The 22,897-nt window shown below is 37.8% G+C and overlaps 1 protein-coding gene across 2 annotated transcripts in view; it reads right to left on the bottom strand.

Moving 5' to 3' along the window:
• PTPRB (protein tyrosine phosphatase receptor type B) overlaps window positions 1-22,897 on the bottom strand; it is a 125,095-nt gene that overhangs the window by 67,436 nt on the left and 34,762 nt on the right. For both annotated transcript variants that reach the window (XM_004006460.6, XM_004006459.6), the window contains 5 exons: window positions 9,880-10,155; window positions 8,931-9,182; window positions 6,805-7,068; window positions 3,644-3,913; window positions 2,026-2,286 (listed from right to left, as the gene is read on the bottom strand). In XM_004006460.6, coding sequence (XP_004006509.3) covers window positions 2,026-2,286; window positions 3,644-3,913; window positions 6,805-7,068; window positions 8,931-9,182; window positions 9,880-10,155 — 1,323 coding nt within the window. The remainder of the gene's footprint in view (window positions 1-2,025; window positions 2,287-3,643; window positions 3,914-6,804; window positions 7,069-8,930; window positions 9,183-9,879; window positions 10,156-22,897) is intronic.

Genomic DNA, 22,897 nt, shown 5'->3' with positions numbered 1-22,897 from the left:
AATATACAATTAAGGGATCAGCAAAAGATGTAAAATATGGTATCAAACCCACCAAATGTGGGGTAGGAAAGTAAAAAACATAGGTATTTCAGAATGCATGTGAACTTAAATGACTACCAGTCTAAACCAAGCAGATATAATTATAGGTCAGTACATATGTGAATCCCATGACAACCACAAATCAAAAAGGATAAAATATCAAAGGATAAACTTAATCAAGGAGGTGAAATATAGTCTGAAAACTATAAAAACATTGATGAAGGAAACTGAAGATGATACAAAGAAATGGAAAGATATCCCATGCTCTTGGATTAGAAGAATTAATATTGTTTAAAATGGCCATACTACCCAAAGTAATCTATAGATGTAATGCAATTACTACCAAAATATCCATGACATTTTTTACAAAGCTAGAAAAAAAAATCCTAAAATTCACATGGAATCACAAAAACCATGAATTATCAAAGCAATCTTGAAAAACAAGAACAAAGCTGGAGATATCAAGCTCCCAGAATTCAGATTAAACTAACACATAGATCAATAGAACAGAACAGACAGCCCAGAACTAAATCCACACACTTATGGCTATTTAATCTATGGCAAAGGAGGCAAGAATATACAATGAAGAAAAGATATTCTTTTCAACAAGTGGTGCTGGGATAACTAGACAGCTACATGTACAAAAATGAAATTAGAATATTTCATCACACTATACACAAAAATAAACTCAAAATTGATTAAAGACCTAAATGTAAGATTGGAAATCATAAAACTTCTAGAACAGAACATAGGCAGAACACTCTTGACATAAATTGTAATAATATTTTTCTGGATTTGTCCCCTAAATGCAAGAGAAATAAAAGTAAAAACAAATGAGACGTGATTAAACTTTAAAGCTTTTGCACAACAAGGGAAATCACTACAAAAACACTTTCATTTCTGGCACAACCATGAAAATCCCCTCAATAAACACAACTGCACATGCTGGACAAAACATAAAAATGTAAATATATGAATGAGTTGTCAAAAATGTAATGAATTCTCAGAAACCTATAATAAAGTGAGAGAGGTAACTGGATAGCTGAAGCAGACTTTCACCATGAGGGCACCTTTCAAATATAAACCTAAGCTTTGATTTTATAGCTTTGCTGGAACTATGAATAGGACTTTCCCAGGGTGAGGAACCTCATAGGTGACTCTGCATAATACTGAATCCTGAAAGCTTACATTCTAAATGTAAGTGAAATAAATATTTTCTCCCTGTTCCCCATGTACTTCAGCCTCCTTAGTATTGGGAGAAAAAACTTCCACTGAGAATTCATCACATTTTCAGTGAGTTTGCAACCCAACTTCATAAAACCTGGGTGATCAAAAACCTCAAGCTGATAATTTCGATTAAATGTCTGAGTTGCTAGAGATCCTGTGCACCTGAAAGAATCTCAAGAAAAGAAAATTCTTTCTGAAACCTATCTCAAAGAATTCCCACAAAATAAAAATCCAAGATATATGAGTTTAAAGTAAAGATCACAAACATTTGAGGAAGTAAAGCACCATGGGCAAAGGCAGACAACTCGATAAACAACAGGACTGAACTCCTGACGATTTCAGATATTGGACTAATCAGACATAGATTGAAAATAAAAGTCATTAATTTACTTAAAGTAATAGAAGGGGGAGAATGGAAAAGCAACTGAATACAAAACAGATTTGAAAGACAACCAAAGAAAATATTTAAAAGTGAAGCACATAACAATTAAATTTTAAAACTCAATGGGTGGACTTTCAAATAGATCAGATAAAACTAAAAAAAGAATTAATAAACTAAAACTAAGACCTGAGGAAATTATCCAGACTATAGCCCAGAGAGCAAATCTATGGAAAGCATGAAACATGAATGTATAGATAGATACAATGCCCAGTATGCCCCGTACTGAATAGGCTCTTAATGAACATTTATAAGATGAATGTTACATAATTCAGCAGACAGGATACTTTTAAAGTCTAAAATTTATTTTAAAATATTACCTGTTCTTCCTTTTGTTAAAGATGAATTTTTGAGGTCTCCACTAATACTGGTGACTGTAGCTATGTATTTTCGTCCAGGCACCAGGTCAGTGAAAGTGAATTCTTTGGCATCTCTGGGAAGCAACTTATGGATGAGTAAGAGGTCTCTGTCGATGAGTGAAATGATGTATTTCTCCCATTCTGCTGCAGGGGTCTGCCACATGATGGTCAGCGAGGTTTCATTGGCATGTTTGACACGAAGATGAAGGACAGCCAGGGGAACTGAGGAAAAAGCAGTAGACATTTGGGTCATTTGGGTGCTGGAGGAGACTCTTGAGAGTCCCTTAAACTGCAAGGAGGTCAAACCAGTCAATTCTAAAGGAAATCAATCCTGAATATTCACTGGAGGGACTGGTGCTGAAGCTCCAACAGTTTGGCCACCTGATATGAAGAACCGACTCATTAGAAAAGACCCTGATGCTGGGAAAGACTGAGGGCAGGAGGAGAAGGGGATGACAGAGGATGAGATGGTTAGATGGCATCATTGACTCAATGGCCACGAGTCTGAGCAAGCTCTGGGAGATGGTGAAGGACAGAGCATGGCGTGCATGGGGTAGAAAAGAGTCAGACACGACTGAGCAACTGAACAAGAACAATGTCCGGGTCATTGATTTACTCGGATACATTTGAGTATTCTTTAGAGATCTGCTCCTTTCTACCCACAGGAGTGTTCTAGTCGAACATTTCTTTTCTGAATGCTTATAAGCATTTATCAAGAAAAAAATGCTAATCACAAAAAACGTTGTTTGTGTAACATAACCAGAAATAAGGATTCAAAAGAGTACTCTTGGAAATTACTGGGTCATTTATTTTTGATCATCATCCAGGAGATATTAACAGTTGGAAAATGAAGAGATGACTGGAAGACACAGTTGGCAAGCTAAAGACATGGTCCTTGGTCCTTTTCTTTGACATTCTTCTAAGAACACTGCATCAGTGTAGTTATTTCCTTATTGTCACGCAAGACCAAGAGAGAATATATTTGAATTTCCCTCTAAGTGTGGCATATTCCACATCACAGGGATTTTCATAGAAACGTTGAGCTTAGAGATCAACTCTCTTACTTGAAAATTGAGGAAATGGACTCAGAGAGGTTGTGACTTGCCCATGGAATTACAGTGTAATGGTGACAGCAAGAACACCGAAACCCATGTCTTTGAAACCTCACTCTCCTCTGCCCTAAAATCTGAATCTATCCCTCATTGCTTTAACAACTCTTTTGTGGTACCTGAAACTCTCCCATTAGTCAGCAGTGGGTCAAGGCAGTGGTTCTCTAACACTAACTACCAAGAAATAGTTATCAAATATCTACTCTGTGGGGAGGATTCGCCCAGATTGTTTCCTTATTCTTTTGATGTTAAAAAAGGTCTTTCTTTTATACAATGGACTTACTAGCGGAAGTGATTTCTATTGTTCTAATTTGACAAAATTAAACATTACCAACCTATTTCAGTCTACCAGTTTAAAATGTCTCAAATCCAGGGAATGCTGGGGTAAGATATTGATGGTTACCTGAATTACTTGGATGAAGGTCCAAATTAAGGTTCTGTCAGTCATTAACACCATAATACTTGCTTACCTGTCCTGCCTTGGCAACGCGTAGAATTCTTCAGATTTCCGCTCTCAACAGTGACTTCTATCTCATACTGTCTTCCCGGTATAAGCCCCACGTCATCTATGACATAGCGTGTTTCCTCCTTTCCCACGGTGATGTTGAGCAGCACCGAAGAATCATTCCAGAGCAGGATACGATAGCGCTCCCAGTCTCCAGCAGGGGGCGACCAGCTTACCACCAGGGACTTCGTAGAACCATTGCTGTTTGCCTCCAGGTCCTCAACTTTCTGTGGAACTAAACAGTGAAATGATGTCACAAGGAGATACCAAAATCCAAAGGTAAGGATACTTGTTCACTTTTCATGGCCAACAGTAGATAAGAAACCTAATAGTAGCAATTCAAAACATTTCTATCTCCTCCTGATGTTTGTGAATTGCAAATGAGTAATCTGGAGCCATCTGACATGTGAGACATGTTTGCTAAAATCATTTTAGCAATATATCAGTAGTGTGATCTTCTGTAACACTATTAATAACCTGGTGATACGAATGCTGTTTTTTTTTTTTAATTACACACCAGCCCTAGAGACAATTGATATTGCTTCTAATGACAGTGACATTGATGGATATGGTATCTTTCAGAAGATAGTGGTCACAAAACTTTTCTTTCTTTTCCAGTTGAAAAGATTAACCTTCTAGCAATATAACTCTGATCTTATTATTCCTTTGCTCAAAAACATTCAAGGTTTCTCCATTAACTACAGAATAAAACATCAAGTCTTTGTTGCGGAGTTTGTAGCTCTCCCAAATCAAAGCCCAGTTCCTGCCAGTCTTCACCCTGACGTCTCCCTGCAGGGCCCCTCCCTGATTCCCCACTAGTGAATGCTGGCCTCCAGTTTCTCATCCTTAGACCTTAGATCGCCTGGGCTCCTCTGCCACTGTGTCTTTGTTTTTATTATTCCCTATACCTCAAATGCCCTTCCCTCCTTTCCCTCTTAACTTGCCAAGAGCTTCATATTTTAAAAATCCCAGTTAAAGGCCATTGCCTCCCCAGAATCTTTACTGATCTTCTGAAAGAGAGCTTCTCATTTCTTTCTTACCATATTTATGGCTTTTATCTGACATCTCCAATAACATAGACAATGGACCCTGGAATCAGACAGCCTGGTTTAAACTCCATCACTTACTGGTTGGATGACTATGGACAAGTTATTTGACCTCTCTGAATTATCTATAAACTGGTGATAACAATAAGACATCTAGTGATTTGGGTGAAAACTGAGTGAAATAATGCTGTATTCAGTCAGTGCCTGATCCATGGAAACATCAATATAATTACATCATTAAAATGTAATATTTTTAAAAAATTGTGTGCATATTCTACCTTTGTGTGATTAAAATATAACTTCCTTAGAAACAAGGGTTAGCAAAGCAAATATTGATATTTCAGAATTTTCAGGCCATATATTTCTATTTTTCTTTTGTTTTCTTTCTTTCTTTTTAAAGCTGCTTTAAAATGTAAGAACCACTCAGTTTGGTGTTACACAAAAATAGGTCACAGACCATATTGGGCTGAAGGACCATCTTAATAACTCTGAAAGTGCATGATACTATAATTTATACAAGGAAGGCACTGCATAAATGTTTGGTGGCATAATAAAATAATTTATGGAAAACATGGTTAAGACTCTGACGCTGGGAAAGATTGAAGGCAGGAGGAGAAGGGGACGACAGAGGACAAGATGGCTGGATGGTATCACCAGCTCAATAGACATGAGTTTGAGCAAGCTCCAGGATATAGCAAAGGACAGGGAAGCCTGGTAAACATGGGGTCACAAAGAGTTGGACACAACTGAGTGACTGAACAACAAACAACAACAAAGCCCTCATTATAAGAGTTGATCAGAAATGTTTTATTGATTAGTATCAGTCCTAATTCATTTATGCTACTGAAGTAGTGTGACATGAAAGAGTACAGGGCAGAGCCAGTAATACAGATTGTTCAGAAATCAATCCATATCCATTTGCTTAAAAAACTCATAAAATGCAATCAACCCTCTGCTTGACTCTGCACAGGGGGTCCTCACTCATAGACACTCTCAGTCTCCAGAGGAATTATGTAGACTATACTTCCCAAGGTGGGAAAAATTTTTCCTTCTATCTTATTTTGAGAAATCCATATGCAGGTCAGGAAGCAACAGTTAGAACTGGACATGGAACAACAGACTGGTTCCAAATAAGAAAGGAGTACGTCAAGGCTGTATATTGTCACCATGCTTGTTTAAATTATATGAAGAATACATCATGAGAAATGCTGGGCTGGATGAAGCACAAGATGGAATCAAGATTGCTGGGAGAAATATCAATAACCTCAGATATGCAGATGATACCACCCTTATGGCAGAAAGTGAAGAACTAAAGAGCCTCTTGATGAAAGTGAAAGAGGAGAGTGAAAAAGTTGGCTTAAAGCTCAACATTCAGAAAACGAAGATCATGGCATCCAGTCCCATTGCTTCATGGCAAACAGATGGGGGAACAGTGGAAACTTTATTTTTGGGGGCTCCAAAATCACTGCAGATGGTGACCACAGCCATGAAATTAAAAAATGCTTACTCCTTGGAAGGAAAGCTATGACTAACCTAGACAGTATATTGAAAGGCAGAGACATTACTTTGCCAACAAAGGTCCTTCTAGTCAAGGCTATGGTTTTTCCAGTAGTCATGTATGGATGTGACAGTTGGACTATAATGAAAGCAGAGTGCCGAAGAATTGGTGCTTTTGAACTGTGGTGTTGGAGAAGACTCTTGAGAGTCCCTTGGACTGCAAGGAGATCCAACCAGTCCATCCTAAAGGAAATCACTCCTGAATGTTCACTGGAAGGACTGATGTTGAAGCTGAAACTCCAATACTTTGGCCACCTGATGCGAAGAGCTGACTCATCTGAAAAGGCTCTAATGCTGGGAAAGATAGAAGGTGAGAGGAGAAGGGGACAACAGAGGATGAGATGGTTGTATGGCATCACCAACTCAATGGACGTGAGTTTGAGTAGACTCCGGGAGTTGGTGATGGACAGGGAGGCCTGGAGTGCTCATGACTGAGTGACTGAACTGAACTATTTTATCCCATTCTAAGATGGATCAGAGAGTGATTTGAGCAACTAAGGGATTTATGGAGCCTTAGACTCACCTGTTCTGCCCACTGCTGTCTTGTGAGCAGATAATTCACCAGACACACAGCTGATGGTGACTTGATAAAGTCGTCCAGGGGCCAAGTCTTTAAATTGACTTTCAGTAATCTGGGATGCTAATATTCTGGATTGTTTGATGGTCCCTTGGTAAGACAGGGTAATGTTGTAGAAATCCACATTTCCGGAAGGCTTTTGCCACTTGACTTTTAGAGAAGTCGTAGTGCCTTCATTCGTCACCTTCAGATTTGAGACTTCCATGGGGGCTAATTAGGAAGAACAGGAAAGAGATTTTATTTCAGGATGTCATATCACTCTTATGGCCAAATTCTGACCTGTATTTTAATCTCTACAAGCCACAGTCTCTGCTCTGAAGAAAATGACTTCATGATGTTGAAAAAAATACTACAAAACCAGAGAAAGGTTGTCTGGTTAGTGGAGAGAACACAAACATGGCAGTCAGGAGCCTAGATTCTGGCTCAAATTTGGCCATAGGTTGGCTGGGCAACCCTGGACAGCTCTGTCTATCTCACTAAGCCTAGAGGCCTTTAGCTTAATGATGGCTTGGGTCAAAAAAACTTAAAATGGTCTTTTCCAGTTCTGAAATTCTTTAAGTGGACTCCTCAAAGAAGTCGGTCATCTGCCTAATTTCCACCCATCTTTTTTATGTATTTAATAACAGCAAGTACATAATAAATAGATTGGTTGATTGATTGGGTATCATAAATTTTTGTGCTAAAAGTACTTTCTTTTTTATATTAAATCATGATAAAGCTAAAGCTTAAGAGTTGTGCTATTATTTCATCAAAGGAAATGATTACAAAGAAGAGATACTTTGGTGAATATTTTTTATAACTTTTGCCTATGCTATAATTTTTGGCTTCACTAATGGCATAATATAAATTAATAATGTTTCACTAAAATAATGGATATAGCACACTGTTTTTGCACAGGCAAATTAGAAATGTAATTGCTCTTGATATACATAAATAATAAGATATATGGTACTTTTTTTGCTAATATATATATATATACACTTTTTTTTAAGTGTGATATAAAAATATGTAAATATATAGGTGTCTTCAAATATCTTTCCTACCAACCTCCTATAGTTTCAGGAACTCTCCCCACTAGAATAATGTCTGCTGCTGCTGCTGCTAAGTCACTTCAGTCGTGTCTGACTCTGTGTGACCCCATAGGTGGCAGCCCACCAGGCTACCCTGTCCCTAGGGTTCTCCAGGCAAGAACACTGAAGTGGGTTGCCATTTCCTTCTCCAATGCATGAAAGTGAAAAGTGAAAGTGAAGTCACTCAGTCGTGTCTGACTCTTAGCGACCCCATGGACTGCAGCCCACCAGGCTCCTCTGTCCATGGGATTTTCCAGGCAAGAGTACTGGAGTGGGGTGCCATTGCCTTGGGCACTACATATTTTAGAGTTTCTCTTAAACGTACATAGCTTCCCAAAGGAGGGGATTTTTTAACACAGTAGACTGACTAGAAGCATTAGAATCCACTTGAATGGAAGCTCCATGAAGGCAAAGACATTGTCTTTCTTGGACACTGTTGCATCTACAATGTCGACTATATGGTTTGCACCTTACAAATACTGATTAAAAGAACAAATGAATGAGTATGTGTGTATATACACGATTCATTAAAACTTAGCAGAGCACAGATGAGCTTTCTTGCTATGTCAGCCTATGCGAACAACTATAGAATTGGGTCTCAGTAGATGCTTCATAGAAGAGAAGGTTTGGGAAATGGCTGGTTCACAGGAGTAGGTGTTTGTATAGCACTGAGAAGAGTAATCTTGGTTCATTGTGAGTGATGTCACAAAGGCAGTGGATGCTGGTTTAAGAGAAGGAAGTAACAATCCTTAAATAAAAAGAGAAGCTGAGACTATATCCATGATTAATTTTGCTATTTCATAACGCTGCCAAGGGCTAGCCTAAACTTTAGAATAAAAGGGAATCCCTCTTTAAGTAGAAATATGGATACATATTAAGGTCTTTTATAATTTATGGATTTTAATTTGTCCTATACTGCCACTATTCAAATAATAAACCTTATTTATTAAAGATTTCTTTGAATTGAGCTTATTATTGTACAGAAAAGCTAGGGAAACTTACTTGTCCTGGCTGATTTCCATCTGTAGTTTTGCAGCCCTGCAGCCTCACTAACAATGGTGACATTATAGAGGTGACCAGGCGTCAGTCCATGAAAAGTGTAGAAAGTAGTGTCCACAGCATTACTATGAACTAGAATCCCTTTATCCATTAACATCAGCTGGTATCGTTCCACGTTCCCAGAGCCACGTGACCAGGAAATCAGGAGCGAATTAGTTTTCGCCAAAACACCAATGTCTTTCACTGGGGATGGCACTAGTTGGATAAAATGCATTTCCAAAGGGTTATTCATAATTTCCTTATAAAATATATAAACACATTTTATTTGAAACCACACATTCATTTTTGCTTCTCTGTAATTTGTGTAATAACTAATGAAAATAGCACCCTTGACATTTTCCTGGGATCTGGATTAATGCTCTTTTCAAATCCCACAGCCTGAAGCTACATCATAGTGTACCTATCTCCCCCATTTAACAGGTATCAAGGTAGATTTTGCCGATGGAGTATGATGTGGCATAGCAGTAAAAGGAAAAGAGAAAAAAAAGAACTAGAGAAGATGAAAAATTGAAAGAGCAACAAAGCAGGAGAGAAAATCAGTGGCGAGTGAATGATAAGACAGTGTGTTATGGAAGGAACTGGTAATGTGCCACTGATACTGAGATGCATGGGTACAAGCAAAGACTTGTTAGGAAATATCTTCATTTTGGAGAAAGTTCCGGTCCCAGGGAAGTTCCATGACTTGTTCAAAATCACCCGGCAAGGTGGCAGCCCAATCCCACCTCCTTGTTTCCAGTCCAGTCTTTCCTCTATATCAAACAGTTTCGTTGTCTGTCTGTCTATATATCTATCGTTGATCTCACGGCATTCTTACTGCTTTTTCCTGAATCTAATATAATTTCAAAAGGAGTATAGACTATTAACTACTCAACTACATGTAAACAAATCTTACCTGTTGATCCATTGGCATACATTGTAGAGGAACGTTTATCCCCAGAAACAGCTGTGATGGCAATTTTATACTTATTACCAGCAGTGAGGTTGAAAAACGTGTATTCATTCCGTGAAGCTCTTTCTTGAATTTGGGCCATCTGTATCTTTTGGTTATCGTCAAGTAACTGTACCTCATACCAGGTGACTTTTCCCGAGGAAGGAGTCCACCAAACATGCAAACTGGTAGAAGTAGTTTTCTCTTTACTGACTTCAAACCTAGCAGGAGGTAAAGGATCTATGGGGCAGAAACCAAAAAGGAGAAGGTGGCTTGAGGACTTCTGCAGATGCACTCTTACCTTGCTACAATCCAGACTCAGTTTCCTTCAACACTTTCAGAACTCTGCTGCCCATGATATGAATGGGCATTTTACACTACTTCCAAACCACTGTACTTAAAAACGGAATCTACCTTAGCTATTAGTTATATAAACTCCTTTTTTTCTAATAAAACTTTTTTGTTTCGACAGCTCTGAGCTTGGAGATCCGAGCAAGGTTACATTTTCTTTGGCTTGCAGGTTTTGCGTTTTTCAAACATTGACAAACATCCAGGCTCTTCCTGGATAAATACTGAAAATCTCAACAGAAAATATAGATATTAAGAAATAATTTTAAAATTTCTGCTAAATGTTCTCTTTTTTAGGTTGTGGGGCTTAGGGGCTTACATTTACAAAACTTTGGGTTGTTCTTAGATATCAGAAAATCACAAAAGATACAAACCTGGTAATGAAGCCAAGGTTAGGTATGTCCACCAAAATGAATACTCCCAACAACAGGGATTCCCTGGGACTTCCCTGGTAGTCCAGTGGTAAAGAATCTGCTTGTAATGCAGGGGGTGTGGGTCTAATCCCTGGTCGGGGAACTAAGATCCCACATGTCCTGGACCAACTAAGCCCATGCACCACAACTAGAGAGTCTGTGCACCACAAGGAAAGATCCCACATTGTGCAGTGAAGATCCTGTGTGCTATAATTAAGACCCAACTCAGCCAAATAAATATTTTTAGAAACTGGGATTCCTTATGTCCCTAGATTTTTTTTAACTTGAGTTCTGGGACATTTTGGAGCTGCCAGAACTCTTAGAGCAGACGGGAATGGGTTAGTCCTGGACCTGGCTGTGCACTTAATTTCAGTTCTCAAAGCCATGGGTCAGTTTGAGGAGTCCTGTTTCCTGTGTACTGAATCTTCACTGTAGAACTTAAAATAGGATGACCGGGACATCTCCAGGTTAGGAACTAAGGGAATAAGATTTAGAGAGCAGATGATGCTGTGTGACCATCTGAGCAATGAGGCTCTCCTCACCCTAAATATGGGGGAAGAAGCGCTGACAGTGACATATACAACGTTTTCAGAAATCCTACCTGGCTTTTGTTTTAGGAAATGAGCTCAAGATACTGGAGACTAAATTTCAAGAGTCAGGTTAACTGTTTTAGTGGCATGGCAGAGTGATCTCAGTTCTTATCTACCACCTGGTAAATTATATTTTACTCACGAAATAAGAAATTCTAGCATCTTCCTAGAACAGTATATGTTTTAAGAAAGTCTTCACTTGTTCTTAGCATAAATACAAATAGGAACAAGGTAATCTTACTCTATATTCAAAAGGCATATATAGCCAAACAGCTCAGTAGACTATGGGTCACTGAGAGACGTCACACATAGGCTAAATACAGCCAAGTCAAGGCAGCAAACTTTGGGACTCCACAGCACAGGTGAGCTAGGAGGCCAAGGTTCTATGGTTTATACCCCAGCAGCGCAGGTTCACAGCTGCTAAACAGTGTAGACTCTAGAGTCTTGAATCGGGTCTCCCGCTTTGCAGCTGTATAGCAATTCCTTAACCTCCTTGTGCCTCAGCTGTGTCCTTCATGCAACGCTGATAACAATACTATCTTTTCAGTAGATCTGTTATGAAGATGAAATTGAGTATTTTATCTAGAGAACTTAAAAAAGTGTCTGGCACATGGTGTTCAATGTTTGCTGTTATTTCTATTACTGTTATTCCTCTTCTAGTTGGGACAATCTTGTCATAGAAATAGTGGCAGAGAGAGCAGGCTTTGGAGTCAGAACTCCATTTCTCCCCCTGTCTGGGGAGCATAACAACAGTACCTATAATCTTTAAATGTTTGGAGGAGTAACAAGATATACCAGAGACTGCACCTGGTATACAATGTATTCTGTCTATGAGATCATAAAAAAGAAATTTTCTCCGAATCACTGACAGAATGGAGGCAAAACTGGAATACCATATTTTTAAGAGACTAAACTGATAATAGCATTAATTGCTTTTTTTAAGAAAAAAAAAAAAACTTGGAAAAATCTTATCAATTTATTCCCATGAACTAACTTTCTAACCCTTCAGATAAAATTTAAAAAAAAATTCCCAAGATGATTCTCATTTATGGGTTCTTGAGGAAAAACAGCATGGGTTTGTGTCTGTGTGTATGTGTTGCAATATTATTTCAATTTTCTATCCTACATAACAATCTACAATTAAAGACGCCATAATAAAAGGAAAGAACACAATTTCCCCTCACAAAAAGCTTTCTTGTTATCATGAGATTCTCATAACCCGAGAAACTCAAGAGCAACCTTGTCATAGCCAACGGAGATGATGCGTTTTTGCTGAAGAGGCATTTTAAGGACAAGAATGAGAGAAAGAGATGCTTTCCAGTGATTGTTCAAATGGGATCCATACTGACACCTACATGCACAGTGCAGCCAGGTAAAGGTTAAAGAAAGTAATGTTATGATCCTTATGATCTAAACATATATAATTTGCAAAATAAAAGCTATAAAAAATGAATTTTAAGGTTGCGTGCCTAGAGGGTGAAGTTCAGAAATGCAGGCTTTATCTAATCTCTCCGAGCCAGAAAACAAAACAGTCAACCCTTTGTACATCCGCTAGAACAAAGGAACAATGAGATTGGGAAGTGCCTGGGCTGCAAGAACCTGCACTGGAAACAAACACTTAAAACCCCATTTATGCTGTGATAAAGGCCTTTGCTGGCAGAGGTCCACTATTGCTATGCATACAGCAGGAGTGCAATAGTTTTCAGACTTTTCAATCTAAGACCAAGGAAAACTCTGCTGTATTAAATTTTTTAAGTTTTCAATATTTTATTAGAAACAAATTAGATACTTCCATCAGGATGCTAGTTTCATCAATCTCTCTCTCTATCTACCTATCCATCTATATATCATCTACCTATGTAGATTAGTATCTATCTAGATATCTAGATAGATATATGAAAGAGAGTTTTTTAATTTTATTTTTTTACTTTACAATACTGTATTGGTTTTGCCATACCTTGACATGAATCCACCACAGGTGTACATGAGTTCCCAACCCTGAACCCCCCTCCCACCACCCTCCTCATATCATCTCTCTAGGTCATCCCAGTGCACCAGCCCCAAGCATCCTGTATCCTGTATTGAACCTAGACTAGCGATTTGTTTCTTACACGATAGTATACATGTTTCAATGCCATTCTCCCAAATCATCCCACCCTCTCCCTCTCCCACAGAGTCCAAACGTCTGTTCTTTACATCAGTGTCTCTTTTGCTGTCTCGCATACAGGGTTATCATTACCATCTGAAAGAGAGTTTTAATGCTATTTGAAAATTTAGTCATATGTCTGTAATATTATCATATGAAGATCATATGTAATTAGAAAACCCTACTTGACTTATATAATTTATGCTGATGGCTAAAAGTTATCAATGTATACATGTGTGCATGTATAGTCTTTCTGGTTTTTCCATCCCCAGCTCTCATACATACAGTAACCAGTGAAGTATTATTAAGCTATGAGAACTATTGGAAACCATAAATCAATAATTTAATCTCAACCAATATATCAAAATTTATCATTAGCCATAAAATTAAGACATCTTTGTTTGTATTTCTTGGTTCCAGACAGACCTGAAATGTGGAGTGCCAAACGCAAAATTCTGCAGTATTCACCTGCTCAGTTTCAGTGAATTTCATTATCAGGAAGCCCTAGAATTTCATAAGTAGGTTTGCTATTGATCTGCTTTTTCTGATAAAGTTTAGTCAAATTCCTGAACCAAAACAGATTCTTCCTTTTTTTTCCTTTTTTTTTTTTTAAATTGACTTAAGGAGAGAGAAGAACCCATATGTATAAAATGGAAGTGATATTTAAAAAATTCTTTTGTATAGGCCATTAAAGCATTATTATCTATTGCTATAAGAATTTGAGCAGTGTTTAGAATTCAAAATGTTAGTATGTATTTTGGAAATAAATTTAGCCTTATAACAAGAGAGCAGACAATTCATAAGTTAGTGTCAAAAGCTTTTTTTGAAATCATATAGCACAGAGTATACATGCATAGGATCTGGTCATTTACAATGTGCTTTGGAGAAGATGAGAGGCATTAAGTGACTCATTTACATTACACAGGTAATTCAGCTGAGCTTCTAACATCTGGCTCCCAGTGAGTTCTTTTCTATCACACCTTAGTTGTTCCAGGGTGGAAAATGATGACCATGAGTCTCATGGTCAGTATAACAAAAAAATCAAACCAGATGTCTAAGAGAAATAATAGACAAATGTACAGAAGCTTCATTTGATGAAGCTTTGATGATGGTTTGGATACTGTAATACAGAAAAATGAATAACAACATTAATAAAAGCTAAATCTAATTCCACATCCAGGAACATTCTATCAATTTTTAAAAATTATTTCGCTTGTCTATTCCTTTTTCTCTCCTACTGCCTTAACCTGGTATTCCTTGTGTTGTGTCGGATTACTGCAAATGTCTTGCTTATTTTCTGTCTTTCTCCCACTATTGCCAAATAATTGCTTTGTATATCTCTCCCATCTGCCATCCTGATTTCCTAGGAAGCACCAAGAATTCTTCATGAGATGAAGTCTGAATTTCTCCACAGAAACTCAAGGTCTTCTCAAGCAGGATACTATCCTCCACCCACCTCTCCAACACACACCTTATGTTTCAGCACTAACTCCAGTCCAAGAGATCTATGTGATTTTATGTGATTACAGAGTCAACTTCTGTACCTTTACAGGAATTATGATACTATTCCAGCTAAAAGCAGGGTGGCTAGGAGACCAGAAGCTGCATTTAGTAGCCCTCTACATAAAGCGGTGTGAACATCAACTATTCATATAAACTAATTGGGAATTGTATCATGGAAACACAGTAAGGGTGAGGCAAAGCCACAAAGCATTCCTCGGTACAGGTTTTTGAAAATAGGCAGAAGAAGAAAATGAGAAAGCAACTGCTCTCACCATCTGCAGTTAATTAAATACACTTATGAAGAGGAAGAACTTCCCAGGTTGCACTAGCGGTAAAGAACCCACCTTCCATTGCAGGAGACATGAGACTCAGGTTTGATCCCTGGGTCAGGAAGGTCCCCTGGAGGAGGGCATGGCAACCCACTCCAGTATTCTCGCCTGGATAATCTCGTGGACAAAGGAGCCAGGCGGGCTACAGTCTGCAGGGTCTCAAACAGTGTGACACAGCTGAAGTGACTTAGCACGCATGCATAGAGAGGAAAATCTCTTTCAAAGGGCTTCCCTGGTAGCTCTGTGGTAAAGAATCCGCCTGCCAGTGCAGGGAACACGGGTTCGATCCCTGAATTGGGAAGATCCACTGGAGAAGCAAATGGAAACCCACTCCAGTGTTCTTGCCTGGGAAATCCCATGAACATGGGAGTCTGCTGGGCTACAGCACATGGGGTTGCAAGAGTCGGACAAGACTTAGTGACTAAACAACAGCAACGATTTTATTTTACTTTGTTGCAGTTTGACTATAGTCAGCTTTCTGACTTAGAAGATGATGTATACCATATTATGCTAGTAAAACATTTCATTTTATCAACTTTATACACTAGACAGAAAGTTCAGGTAGCAAAGAACTTTCAAAGTTTTAACAGCCTTAAAATTAAATCAGGTTAGAAAATCATTGCATCATGATTAACAACAGTGAGGAATACCATATTATTTGGCTTCTGAGAGTCTACAGTTTACTCAGGCATATAGGACATGTGAAAAAAGGTAAACACAAAGGTGACCTATCAGGGAGGCTGACTTTGAGGTCACACTATACCTGTGTTCAAATCCCAACAATGTCACTTCAAACAGTGATTTTAGGCAAGCCACTTATCTGCACCGAGGCTGTTTCCTCATCTGTAAAATGGGACACCTGCTTTACAGAGTTGCAGTGTTAAGAGGTAATGGAGGCAAAGTGTTCGGTACAGCCCAGGCATGTGGTGAGGCCTCAGAAAATGGCATTTGGTGTGAGTACTGCTACTGTTCTTGCTGTTCAGGGTAACAGGTCAGTGTCAATGCTGAAAATGCAAAAGGGGAATGACATTCGAGGATGAAGATCTCAGAGGTGGGCTTCATGAAGGAAATGAACTTGAGCAAATTGGAAGGTCAAGCAGGACTTAGAAATCAGAGAGAGGAGAGGCCATTGCAGAGTGAGAAGGCAGTTGAAGCTGCTGCTGCTGCTGCTGAGCTGCGTCAGTCATGTCCGACTCTGTGCAACCCCATAGATGGCAGCCCACCAGGCTCCGCCGTCTCTGGGATTCTCCAGGCAAAAACTACTGCGCTGAAAAGCTCACTTCCATTGAGTATTAGAGAACTGTGTCAACACCAAGGGGACCCTGACAGCTGATAGAAACTCTAATACCCTCAGGATATCCTTCAGCAGTCCCACTCTTCTCTTTGCTATTAACAGGAGAGGTTTTCTTGAGAATTCCCTGCGGTCCAATGGTTAAGAGTCAGTATTTTCATTGCTGGGGCCCTGGGTTTGATCCCTGGTCAGGGAACTAAGATCCTGCATGCCACACAGTGTGGCTGAAAAGCAAAACCAATTGAGATTTTCTCAATATTATATAAATACAGTATAAAGGGAAGCCCTTTTGCTCTTCTTCCAGATTGCTGCCCAGAAGTCTCTCTTATGTAGAAATTCATGCTCTGTTGCTTGATATGTGCTTCTGAACCTGGACATCCCAGTACCAAGGAATTACTGTTAATATTAGGTATGATATTGATACTGTGGTTATGTTAAAAATTATGCTTATCATTCAGAAATGCATACCAAAATATTTATAAATGAAATTAAACAATGACTTGGGCTGTGTTGATATGATACATGGTTAGGGAGTGTTGGGGATATAGATGAAACAAGATTGTCTGTCAGTTGGTAACTGTTAACAGTAGGTGATGTGTAAGTATATGGTTGTTCATAATACTATTCTGCTTACTTTTTATGTATTTGGGTTCTTCCATCCAGAAGAAGAAGAACAAAATCAAAACCCCCAACCCCTGGAAATCTGTGTGTGTATCTACCATGTTAATTTCAGTTGCATAGATTCCTCTTTGTTTATATACATTCCTACATATAGAACGGCCTTGACTTCTCCTACAATTTTAAAAAGTAGTCAGTAGTCAGAATCCCCCCAGGGGGATTCCAGGGAATTGATGTCTGGGAATGGAAGACATAAGGAATTTTCTTCCATTTTGTCTGGGCAAGTTAGATTTTACTTTTTGGTAATGTGCAGAATGCCATGCCCACCTACAGAAGTCAGACTAATGGCAGAAGCTTCCACACACACAAAAAGTCACATTCAGAGAACTAGGTTGGTCCATTTCATATATGGAACTCAACTTGGCCTTAAAATTCCTGAAATAAATGCATTGCAAATGGCTGATTCCTAATACTGAAGCCCATCACTAGAAGTACAACACAATCAAAATCATATTATTTCATCACACGAACACACTTTTAATCATTATTCTACCCTTGAGTAGGCTAAGTATCTATAGATTTAAAGTATTTCGTAATATATTTTCTTCTCTTTAAAAGTTGATTTGAAAAGTAACAACAAACTATCACAGGTAATTTGAAAGAACAAAAGCCAACTTAAAAATTATATCCATTCTACAGAGGAATAGAAAGAATAGGAGTCGGAGTTGGGGCCAGTAAAGTCAGGTTTCAGGGTCTATGTTTGTTAACAGTATGGGTTTGTGATTAGTTAATTCTAATGAACATCAATCGCATCTCCAACCTCAAAGTAATAACAGGAAACATTTCACACTTAGTATGTGACAAAAACGGTTGTAGAATTTATGTCTGAAGCAAAACCTCAAAACAACCCTATGAAGTGAGCGTTACTTTTATTATTGTCCCCATTTTAGAGATTAGAAAAAGTGAATAACTTGCCCAAGGCAACTTGGTTAGTAAGTAATGGAGGCAGCTGCTTTCAGAACTCATCTCTTAATCACTATGTAACCTGTGCCTCATGACACTCCCTCCACGGGATTGCCATGTGGATATAATTAAACAATATATGTTTAAATATATTAAATATATATATATATATAAACAATATATTTAACATAAACAATTTTTATATATTAAATATATATAAACAATCAGTTAAATATATATATTTTATACTTTTACTTATGAAACAAGGTAGATGAAAGTATTTTAAATACTATAGGAGTACAGGACAAATATTAGAGTATTATTTTCTTCTTGGGAAAGACAATAAATATTTCTAAGCATTATAGAATTAACCAGGCATAAAAAGAAAAGGTTACCAAAATCTTAATGCCAATGAATAATAGAAAAACTATATCATTATCTCTTGAACTTCAGTATGCAATGATTCACTTTGATGTTTTTTTAAAATCAGATACCCTAGGCTCTACTTTTAAATTCATTGCATATGAGGTAGAAGCCAACAATTTGCTTTTATAACAAACCCTGCAACAGATTTTAGTGCCATAGGTTACAGACAGTGCTGAGAAATAATGACCTGTGTTCAAAGCCACATGAGTGTTATGAACTGAACTGCATCTCTCTAAAATTCATATGTTAAAACCCTAACTACCAATACTTCATAATATGACTGTATTTGAAGATAAGATCTCTAAAGGGGTAATTGAGTTAAAATGGGGTCTTTAAGGTGCTTCCTACTCTAATATGACTGGTGTCCTTATAAGAAGAGGAGATTAGATCACAGACAACACAGATGAAGGGCCAAGTAAGGACACAGTGAGGTGGTCATCTGCAAGACAGAGGAGCCCTAGAAGAAACTTGCTGACAACTTGATCTGGGACTTCTAGGCTCTAGAACCATGAGAAAATAAATTTATTGTTAAAGCCACGCAGTCTGTGGTATTTTGTTATGGAAGCCCTGGTAAACTAATAAAACGTTGAGGTGGAAATAATAACTGACATAGTAATTTGGTAATTAAAGCTTTTTTAAAAGTTAAAAACACAGGAGCTAATTTTACAGAGCTGATTTTTTTTTTTTTGCCTTTTTGATCTAGGCTGATTAGCAGGGTTTCCCAGGTGGCAGTAGTGGTAAAGAATCCACCTGGCAATGCAAGAGATATAAGAGACTCAGGTTTGATCCCTGGGTTGGGAAGATCCCCTGGAGGAGGACATGGAAACCCACTCCAGTATTCTTGCCAGGAGAATCCCTTGGACAGAGGGGCCTGGTAGGCTATAGTCCATAGGGTTGCAAAGAGCTGGACAGGACTAAAGTGCACTAGGCTGATTGATAGGAACCTGACAGTGACTAACAAGAAAGTATATGAGACAAAGACATTCTTCCTATAGGTAAAGTTCCCTACCATCAGATTACTTCCCTGGGCTCCATAACTTACCTATAACCCAAGGAAAATAGACCATATTTTTACACACATTCAGCTTTCCTGGTGGCTCAGACAGTAAAGCCTCTGCCTGCGATGTGGGAGACCTGGCTTCAATCCCTGGGTCGGGAAGATCCCCTGGAGAAGGAAATGGCAACCCACTCCAGTACCCTTGCATGGAAAATCCCATGGACAGAGGAGCCTGGTAGGCTATAGTCCATGCGGTCACAAAGGGTTGGACGCAACTGAGCAACTTCACTTTCACTTTCTTTATATACATTTCCCCCCTAAAGTATTAATTTCATTTTATAATATTTGTCTATCATTTATTTATTCATTCATAGGTCCACCCATTCATCTCTCCATTGATCAATCCATCTTTCCATCCAATTAATCAATATTTACTGAACGCCTACCATGGGCTAGATGCCATGTTAGGTCCTGAAGAACTACTTCTTATTCGTGGAAAGATAAATATTCCCCCAAATTTCTAAATGAAAACTCCACAGTTTCATGTAAGCAAACACTAATGTCCTTAGGATACTTTAAGGTAAGGAAATAAATAATCCCCAGTCCAGGGGATTCGGGAGAACTGGTATCTGAAAGGAGAAAAGCCACAATTCAGCTTTAGAGAGGTCCAGGCAGAATGATCAAGTTTTGCCAAATCTTCCAATATTTTAAGGTAATCAATATGTCTGGTATTTATATGAATTTTCAGCTCAATGCTGGCGAAATAATCTGAATTTTTCACAAACATTACATGAACCAAACAAAATCTATTGAAATAAATTATGCAGATAACAAATATTGAAAACCTCCACACTTTTTCGAACACTGGGTCCTCAGAGTCTAGATTAGAGGCTGTGCACTGGTGGCCCCCGGGGGTGTCAAGGAGCCTAAATAATAGATTTTGTTTGGCTCACATAATGTTTCGACACCCCAGGGGCTATCAGTTTGCAGCCTCTGATCTACATTCCGAGGACAGAGTATTAACAGAAGTCTTGAGGTTTTCAAATTTATAATCTGTTTCTAATGATTTACAACTAGATAATTTGGCTTTCAAATTATTATAGTTCTTGCATTGATCGTTTATGACCAAATACATCCAAGAGAAGCAGAGCAGGGTATTCAACAGGAAAAAGTGGTAAAGCTCTGTCACCACCCTTATCCTGAACTTCTCTCACCTCTACTGAAGACTACAAGCACAGAGACCATGCTCTGTCATCTTTATTAATCACTACCTGGCCTAATTCCCTACAGTATCCATGCCTGATAAATGTTTGTTGAACTGAATTTGAATCCACATTGGTTTTCCAATTCTAATTTTAAATTTGGAGTGAAAACTGACTGTTGCTGAAATAGTTCCTATTCAGTTAAATTTTATTTTAAGGTCATGTCTACATTACTAAAATAACTATTTTTAGATAATTTACCAGGAAAAATAACCAGACAAATCCCACTTGGAATGACACAGAGATAATCTAAGCAACTGCTCTATCTCCAGCCATATCATGCCTTGCCCTCACTCTATTTTACTCTATAATGATAAGACAGGCATAACGGATTAAGAAAAGGACAACGTATCTGAATGACTTTTTTGGTTTGAAGTTACATTTCAGACTCAATATTATGCGACTAGTTGATCTTGCTTTTATAACAATAAAATATGATTTGTGGCATTCATCTCTGTAGCTTACCAATTAATACTAGAGGGATACCAGTACTTTCTCTGAACTTAGAATCAAAACTCACATATGTCCTTAAAATATAGAAAGCACAAAAAGTGCTGACAAAAAATAAACAGCAATCAACCAAAAATATTCTCTCTGAAACATTCGTAAAAATATCTTAATTAAAAATATTTAGTTAAGTAAATTATTTTTAAATATAGAGAATCATAAGTAAGGTTATACCATCATACAAATAACTATGAAAAACTTATCATTATACAAACATCACCATTGATCAAATTTCATTCTTCACATTTGACATGGAGCTCATAAAATTTGTGGTGAAAAGTCTATTTGTAGTACTGTAAAAGGTAAATCCTTAAGGAAAATGATGGACACTAAATGCTAACAACTGTGAATGCTGATTGTCTTTTTTTAAAATTCAACATTGTCAGTAAAATGCAAATATTTCTGACATTTCACAAATGTCTCTGGACTTGAAACATACGCACTAATTAACTCTAAACATATTCTAACTAGTGACACCACAGTGAGTTCATTTTTATCAATTTTGTTTTTCCAAAAAAGTAAATCCTCTGGGTTAAATCGATGTATTCTTGCTTAATGTCTTCATCTTTTCTCCCTTAAGCTTCTGAAGGCTCACCTGTTTCTAAAAATCATTCTGTTCCATTCAACACAGACACCTTATCAAATGTAAACAACACATCATAAATTCCACAGTATTAGCAATCTGAGTGTTCATGGAACTACCTTCATATACCAAGAAATTAAGAACTTTACAACTAAAAAACCCAGCCACTAAAACTTCTGTAAAATGTTCTTATTATGTCAATGATTTTGGACTGTCTTTGATTCTATATAAAAACACAACCATGTGCTTAACAAGTGGTGTCTCTTTTCAATTCAAGTTCCTGCAAATCTCAGAAAATATCTTTCATCTGAAGTAACTGGGCAGTCTTAATAAGAGAATAATTAATTGGCTTATCATATGAATCTGTTTACATTTCCTGACTCTGCTGTAACAGCCCTGATAACTCACCATTCTCACACCTCTCAAAGGACTATAGCTGAAGAAGTGATCTTTGTTCAGGCTGAAAGTGAAAGACTAGCGAGGACAACACGTTTCTAAATTTAACTTCTGGAATTTTTCAGTTAAATTTGACTTTCTGGATGAAAGTCAGGCTTCTCTATGGCAACAAATAAAGATAATGTTAAGAGGAAGACGAATAAGGTCATAAAACATGGAAGTCATTAGCGGATTTACAGCATATCTGAGGGTGACTCTGGGGATTAATGAGGTAACATGCACAACAGCCCCCGCCTAAGTAAGCTGTTGGTTGGAACCTGGACCTCAATGACCAAGTCTAATACTCTCATTTTACAGATAAGAAAACTGAGGCAGGAAAGACACTCTTACCATGCATGGAAGGTTTTACCAAAAGCGAACAGAAAATGATTGATTTAAGTTGCAGAGTAACCAAAAGATGTTCTTTGATATTGTATGGTTTTAGTTACTCAAGTGATAAAAAAATTAAAATGTTCACATCTTAATTTCAAGGGACTTTTTCTAATTTCCCCCTAAGAATGATTCTATCGCTGATTATTTTTATGTTCTGTTTCCAAAAATAAAACTAAGT

The sequence above is a fragment of the Ovis aries genome, chromosome 3 (assembly GCF_016772045.2).
Source record: "Ovis aries strain OAR_USU_Benz2616 breed Rambouillet chromosome 3, ARS-UI_Ramb_v3.0, whole genome shotgun sequence".
In the NCBI taxonomy this organism is placed as follows: domain Eukaryota; kingdom Metazoa; phylum Chordata; class Mammalia; order Artiodactyla; family Bovidae; genus Ovis; species Ovis aries.
This window is presented reverse-complemented; position numbering and strand designations above follow the sequence as displayed.